The sequence below is a fragment of the Acinonyx jubatus genome, chromosome A2 (assembly GCF_027475565.1).
Source record: "Acinonyx jubatus isolate Ajub_Pintada_27869175 chromosome A2, VMU_Ajub_asm_v1.0, whole genome shotgun sequence".
NCBI lineage: Eukaryota > Metazoa > Chordata > Mammalia > Carnivora > Felidae > Acinonyx > Acinonyx jubatus.
The window spans coordinates 47,716,422-47,723,752 of NC_069383.1; the positions used below are offsets into that span (position 1 = coordinate 47,716,422).

At 47.3% G+C, this 7,331-nt stretch overlaps 1 protein-coding gene across 3 annotated transcripts in view; it reads right to left on the bottom strand.

The window, feature by feature from the left end:
* Positions 1 to 6,121, bottom strand: part of CHN2 (chimerin 2) — a 300,090-nt gene extending 293,969 nt beyond the window's left edge. The window contains exon 1 of one of the 3 annotated variants that reach the window (XM_053218272.1): positions 5,521 to 6,121. In XM_053218272.1, coding sequence (XP_053074247.1) covers positions 5,521 to 5,569 — 49 coding nt within the window. In that variant the 5' untranslated portion in view covers positions 5,570 to 6,121. The remainder of the gene's footprint in view (positions 1 to 5,520) is intronic. The other 2 variants (XM_027075183.2, XM_053218273.1) reach the window with 2 other exon arrangements.
* Positions 6,122 to 7,331: the final 1,210 nt, after the last annotated feature.

The window sequence follows — 7,331 nt, forward strand, 5'->3', positions numbered from 1 at the left end:
AATGCACGCGCGAAACAGAATACCAGCTTCCAACCTCACGGAGCAAATGGAGGAAGAAGCAGGAAGGTACTGGGAGGATTTGGAAACCATTAACAGTAGAGCTGACCAAAGGCAGGATTTATGAAAAAAAAAACAAAAAAACAAAAAACAAAAAACAAAAAACTCTGAATAGAAAACTGACCAACACAACACCAGGTAAGAAAAGGAAAAAGAAGAGAGCAAGGAAGGAAGGAAGGAAGCCATTCATTGTGAAAATTAAGTGACGTACTTCAGGAGCCATGAAATGTGACAACATTCATAACACATACATGATTGGTGGGTGATAGATGGGTGTTATTAATCACACGTCTATCCCTGGGTCCCTTCCTCTTTCCCCGATTCTAACGATCTTGGCAAGAATCTTGATCTTCTGGCAAAAAACTCTTTTCCACAACTCACCCATGTGACACTACTCATGTACAGAGTGTCCAAACCTAACGTCCGGTTATTTTGACCATTGTGCAAAAGCAGGAGACCCCGCAGAGCAGCAGACGGTCCTCAGCGGGACTGACACCCGGGCCAAGCCCCGGGGCGCAGCTCAGAGAACACACTGTCCACTTAAATCCCTCACGGGCTGGCCTCAGAAAATACCTGGGGTTTGCATCTCCCAAAAGTTTGAACGAATGGCAGGGTCTTTCAAAAACACTTCGTCGGGTTTGTGGGAATAGGGGGGATCTGGTGTTTTAGTAAAAGCACACCTATCCGTGGGCCCTTGTCAAACCCAGCAAACATGTGGTCACGCTTAAGAAAGTCTTTCCTTTCAGATTCTCTATCACTGGGTTTGTCCGGATCACCACAAAGGGACAGTGAAAAATCTGACAAGTTAAAATGAGGTGTGGGAAGGTCGCCAGAAAAATAGCAAAGAACAATACTCCCCATGGAAGCGAATGATTTCTTTCAGGACATTAGTTTTAGCTTTGTGATTTTTTATTTGCAATTTTGGGGGGGGGAGGGGATTTAAAATACCAAAAATCAGCAAATCTTCCTGACCCGCTAGGTAATGTTGAAATTAAATGACCAGCAGATCTCACTAAAGCAACGGTAAGGAAATTTCTTTTGCACAAAATAGGATATTTCTGAATCATTCAGGGATCCAAAAGAGGGCTTGTTTCAACAAAGATACCCTGTTTTGTAGCAGTGGATCCATGGAGTTTGTAATCACACGGATATGTCTTAGCAGCATTATTATAGTTCAGCTTTACCTTCTGCATCTGGGGATATGAAAGATTTGTATATGTCACTGGTTCTGACCCTCCAATAATGAGTAATGAAAATTCCTATTTATCATTTCTAGGATCAAGCCAGTGTGACAGCAGAAAATAACATTATTTATTTGGCCCACATTACTATTGTACAAAATCTGGAGGAATAAATCCTTCAATCCATTCAGGAATGCTCTTTTCCCAATTAAGGTTTCAGTGATGCTGCACATAAATACTGACTTTTACCTTTTCCCATCTGCATTTTAATTTCAAAAGTCTGGGTTGATTTCATTTCTATAATACAGTGTGTTTATGTTCTCAAAATCTTAACAACTTCATATCCCAGGGGTCCCTTTAATATTTAATTTTTACCTTGTTCAGTTACTGGAAAACATCTCAGAGCTTCTTTATTTATTACTTTATGTCAGTTTTTTTTTTTTTAACTCTGTGAAATTACCATTTGGCAATCAAATCACTAAAAATGCAAAAAGTTCTTATTTCAATTATAAAAGGAAATATAACCCGTGATTATTAAGAAAACTGTTTTGCAAATTAACCATTGTTTATTTCAGAATATAATCAAGTACCACAGGCTAGAGTAAAAGCATAGGGATAGTGGCTTCTTTTTTTCCATTTAAAACAATAAAGGTAATCAAACCATCCTGGCAATCTAGGTGATTGTGAAATTTAATTACTAGCAGTTATCATTAAAACAAAGGCAAAGCAATTTCTTCTACACATAATTGAATATTCCAGAAGAAAATTTCTGAACAGTTCTTGGAAAATGTGTTTAAAAATTAATTTTAACCTGATTATTTCATTTGTTGTGTCTCAGCTGATAACGGAGAATAAATGGCACACTCGGGTGTTGTGGTTCAACACCAGCAAGTGAGAACGTATTCTCAGGAAAATAAGATAACTTTGAACTTAACTACTGAGTAAGTTATTAGCTCTTTACTCCCTGTGCAAACACAACCAAGCCTAAATCTTCCGCATCTATTCCTCCAAGAGAGGTTTAACCCCTATTATTCGAGTTCACCTCTCCATATGCTATTCACTACAAAATCGACAGTTCCTTTTTTACTGCTCAGTTGCCCAAACGCGTCCTAAGGCTTCCAGAGCTGTTCCATCAAACCCACTGCTACTTGAACAGAAACAAAACCCCCTACATCAGCAGCAAGAGTAAGTGCCGTAGCACCTCCATGCAGGATGCTGCTTATGGATCTTAAGCAGAACTGTGGGCAGAAGAGACACCACCTCGAAAATGGATCACTAGCCCTAAGAAAGGAAGCTAAAAATTAGGCCATGGACTTCCCCATCTCCGGGACTTTGTCTAAGCTCTTCCCTCTTCCTGAAATGCCTTTCCCCCTCCGTGCCCTCTGGAAAAATCCCACACACCCTTTGAGCCTCAACTCAGAGGTCACCCCACTGACCCCTGCAGACTGAAGGAATAACTCTCTTCCTTGTACTCTCCTCCACATAATTCATTTTCTCCAACTGGAATACAGATTACTATGTATTGTCCATCTCTGCCTCTGGATGGTGAGGGAAAGGACCTTGATTCATTTTTCTATTCCAAACACTTGGGACGGTGCCCGAAACCTAAGATACACTTAATAAATGCTTATTCAATGGGCCTCAAATCTCAAGATCAAATTTAACATGCAATGTAAGAGGCAAGTTTTACGTGTGTTGGACTTACTTCTGCCCCTAAAGTCTGAGCCATGAAGTGCCTTCTATTTCATGCCTCAAAGGAGCAAAATGCATTCACCCCAAACACTTACTAAGTACCACACCCTGTGCTCAACGCCATACACACATTATCTCATTTAATCCACACAGCATTCCTATATGTAGGTCCCGTTATTAGCGTTAGCCTTATTTACAGACGAGGAAATCGAGGCTTGGAGAGGTTGAGTAACTCACCTCAAATTACCCAGCTGGGCAGTGGTGTAGCCAGAACTCAAGAACAATAATCCCAGAACTTCAGCACTAGAGGGAATCCTAAAATGGCCTTCCTCACTTAGTCTCCTCGCGGCTGAGGCTTATAATATACTTCCTGGCACCTAGTAGGCCCTCTGCGAAAATTAATACAGGGATAGAGTGCCCTATTTTCTCAGACTCTGGCCTTTGCCTGGGAGAACACAGCTGCCACCACAAACAGGCTCTATTCTTTAACGCCCAACACCTCTCACAGGTGTGAATTGCTTGCACCATCTGAATTATTCATGAGCCACACGATGGTAAGTGTGCCTAAATAGAGAACTCGGGCTTCTGGTATTTCTCAAGACAAAGTGTCTAACTGGTGTATTAAGCCATCGAAGCTCATGGGCCTGGTTGATCCACATCAAAGAATATATCCATGCTCACTTTTTGCATTTCGGTGTCCACCTAATTGCCCAGTTCCCATTGGGATTTAAAAAAGTGATAACCAAAGCAGGAAGGAGAACCATCAGAGGCATCGCCATCCAATCTGCAAGGCAATTACCACCACCTAGAGCTGCTCCTGTGTGACTTCAAACCCACGTGTCCTTCTTAAGGCTGAGTTCAGTTTCTTCATCAGGTTTCTTCAGCTACACCAACAGCTGAATTTCCAGGTGCCACACATCTGTAACTTATGCCATCAGTAAATCGTGCGATAATACTGCCCCCTTGTCTCTTCTTCTTTCCCCTTGCCTCCTCTCTCCCCCACCCGTTCCTTTCCTAGTGGATGGGTTTCTGAGAGGAATAACCATATGCTTGCTAATCGTAAGCCAACATCACTGTATTTTAAATTCAATGTTAGTCAACCAAAATGAATTGAAAAGCAGCAGCAGTGGTTTGGGGGTACTAAAAATACGCCATAGCATTTGCTGAGTTCTCAGAATTAAAACCACAGGCGGTCAACTTGTTGCTGCTCTTAATAAGATATGACTGTTCTGCCCCATTGGCTGCTACTACCAGAAACTTGAACTATATCATATGCCTAACAACACTGTGCTTTTCATTAGTTGGCAGTGATGAAGAAAGGAAGTGCCATTTCCTTGGAACTAAACCTGCCAAAAAAGATAACAGATGGCTTTCAAGGGATCACCTTGTGCCACATCACGATCGCACCGTAGTCAAACTCACCTTGCATTTATGGTTAAATTAGTTACACACCCATAGATATGGCTGATTTATGGCCGGCTTGCTGTTCAATGGCCCCACCAAGGTGTTGCTTCCTCTGAGTTTAATTTTTAAGTAATGTAACAAAAGACACACAATAGGAATTAACACGATATTAACATACTGAATATTTTCCTTAGCATTTCCAGACCTTCTGGACCCCTCAATACTGCACGCTACACTGAAGGTCTTATCAGCTATGCCTTTGGGGTTTGTCATTAAAGTTTTCAATGACCAGAGAGGTAGAAGAATGCTACCTAATGCATCATTCTGATTAGAAATCTGTCATACACAGAAACCAGAGGATCTGGTTCTGTTGATTCTTATTCCTTCAGATTCATTAGCAGTTTTTTTTTTTTTCTCTTCAATTAGACCTGCTGATCAACCATAAAAAAAGCTGAAAGGAGCCCTCCCTTTACTCAGCCACACCTGAAAACAAAATGTATGCCTGGAAAGTGAAATTACAGAGAGTATTATAAGAAAATGTTCAAGAGGCCACATAGGAAAATCACACTCACACACACACACACACACTTGTAAACCGGCAAATTGGCAGAGGTTGGGCTCGACCTCCCTTCCTCTAACTCGCTTCAATCAGGACCAGAAAGACAGAATCCCTTCATTACTTCTATCTCAAACCATGCCCCAAGCTTGTGTCTCCACGGAGCTAATTTCTGAAACAAACAAAGAAAATCAAGTCTGCGAGGAGCCAGGGTTTTCTCTCTCAGCCTGGGGTTTGGGCAACCAGCCTGGCGGGCGCCGCGCCGCTGGCGAGCCGGGGCGCCCAGCGTCACCCAAACCTCCCGCGCCCCGCTAGCCCAGATTCCAGCTGCGCCAGAAAGTGCGAGCCTGCCCTGCTCGTCTCGCTTCTCGCCTGCTGCTCCCCAAGTCCCCAGAAGGCTCCCGTTCGCACACTAAGGGCGCCACCGCTCTCCCACCTCTGCGCTGTCAGATGTCAGGCGCAGAGGTGCTGTGGGCGCCCGCGGTGCCGGCAAACCAAACAAGTGCCACACCGGACGCCTGCCCTCACTCCGAGAGAGGGGGCAGGACGGCCACAGGTAGGCTCTACCCCTCCCAGGGCGGGGGGCGAGAGACCCAGCGCGGCAGCCGCGTCCGACGGGCTGAAACTCACCCGAGGACACCGAGGAGCCGGACAGGCTGGAGTTGCTGGACGCTGCCATCTCCGCGCGCCCCGCGCGTCGCTGCTGGCTCAGCCCCGGTGCGGACGCCGCCGCCGCTGCCCTCGCCCGGCCGCTCGCAGCCTTCGCGGCCCCCAGCCCATGGCAAAGTCCTGGGGACGCGCAGAAAGCACCAGCCTCCGGACTCTGCCTGCACTTCCTGCTCCACCAGATGACGCGCTGCTGCCGCCGCTATTTATTTGTGGTTTCCGTCCCTCTCGGCGCCTTTGCACGCTCTTCTCTGGGTGTCGGTGGGTAGATAGGAGCGGAGGGAGATCCGAGGGGCGGCCCGAGCGGACTAATCGCGCCTCCAGCGGAGCCCCAGCCGCGGTCCGCGCACGCTCGCGCGCGGCTGGGACCACCGCGCCCCGGCGGCCGGGGGGCGCCCTGCCAGCTCCTGCGCCCTCCCCTGGGCTCCCGCCTCCCCGGCGGCCCTTCGAGCAGCCCGGGCAAAGGCAGCAGGAGCCAGACAGACAGAGCGACCTCCCCCTTCTCCCTCCGCCCCAACTCCGCTCGCGCGCACACAAAGGAAGGAGAGGAGACGCGGGAGCTCCGGGGCTGGTTCAGCTGCCGCGGGCTTGACAGCTCTTGCGACTGGGGCTGGAGGAGGAGGCTGAGGACTGCAGGGCGGGGGGCAGGGGGGGCGCTGGACCGGGGCGCGGGACCCCAAGGTGCTGGGGAGGCCACCGGGGGGCGCGGGGCGAGCGCGGCTGCGATGCGCCGCGCTGGCTCCACGGTTTGGAGGCAACCGGGAGTGGGGAGAAGGTGGTGGGGCTCGCTGTCCGTGGCCAGGCTAGGGAGCGGCGAAGCCAGCCGGGGCGGGGGATACGGAGGGCGAGGGCGAGGTCACTAAGGACACGGATGCTAGGTAAAAAGGGGCCTGGGATGCCAGAGCGGCTGTGGAGCGCTCCTTCCACCCCGCTCCAAATTGTCCTTTGTTACTCCGGAGCTGATGATGGTCCCTGCCCTGCAAGAAGGTGTGTTTCCTAGAACACCCTCAGAACACCTAGGAAGCCCAAGCCAGGTGCATTTAAGTACCCCAGCCACGGACAGTGACTAACGGGTCCGTTGGGCTTTTGAGGTTGCCCTTCAAAGAGATAGAGAGGTTCCAAATATGTCATCAGGCCCACACAAAGCCGGGTGTCAAGAGAGAGAGGTTCTCTGACTTCGTCTGGTGAAGGATCCTCACAAAAGACTTGGAAGCAGGTCTGCCTGTGCCCTTTCGGGATAAGGAATTGCTTAGGTGTGGGAGAGAAAGAGATGTGAGCCCAAGGTGTGTACCTTCCCCCTGTATTTAAGCCTAAATTAATTTCACCAGGGGGAAATATCATACAGATTTTTTTTTTAAGTCTGTTTCACGCTCCCAGCGGGGTAATCGGTTCTTTCAATCCTGAAGCAACAGAAAACTGTGAAATTTGAGCAGAAATTGTTAGATCAAAGGAAAAAGCAAACACTAAAGGAATGAAAAGTACTCTCATTATGTAGCAAAGTGGAAAGTGTTCTCATTGGGGTAGTTCAATTTTTAAAAACATGGTTAAAAGGACATAGTCAATTTAAAAATTATCGAGAGTGACACAGGAACAGCAGACAGTCCTAGGGGGTCCACATCAACCGTGCACCCCATGTACGGTGAATGATAAATGTTGAATAATCATAATATGCACTCATGTCACATTTTCTAGTTGATTTAAACTTTTTTTTTTTTCATTCCCTTCAGGATGCCATCCCAGGATGTCTTCCCAATAAGGCTTTTTTTTTTTTATGC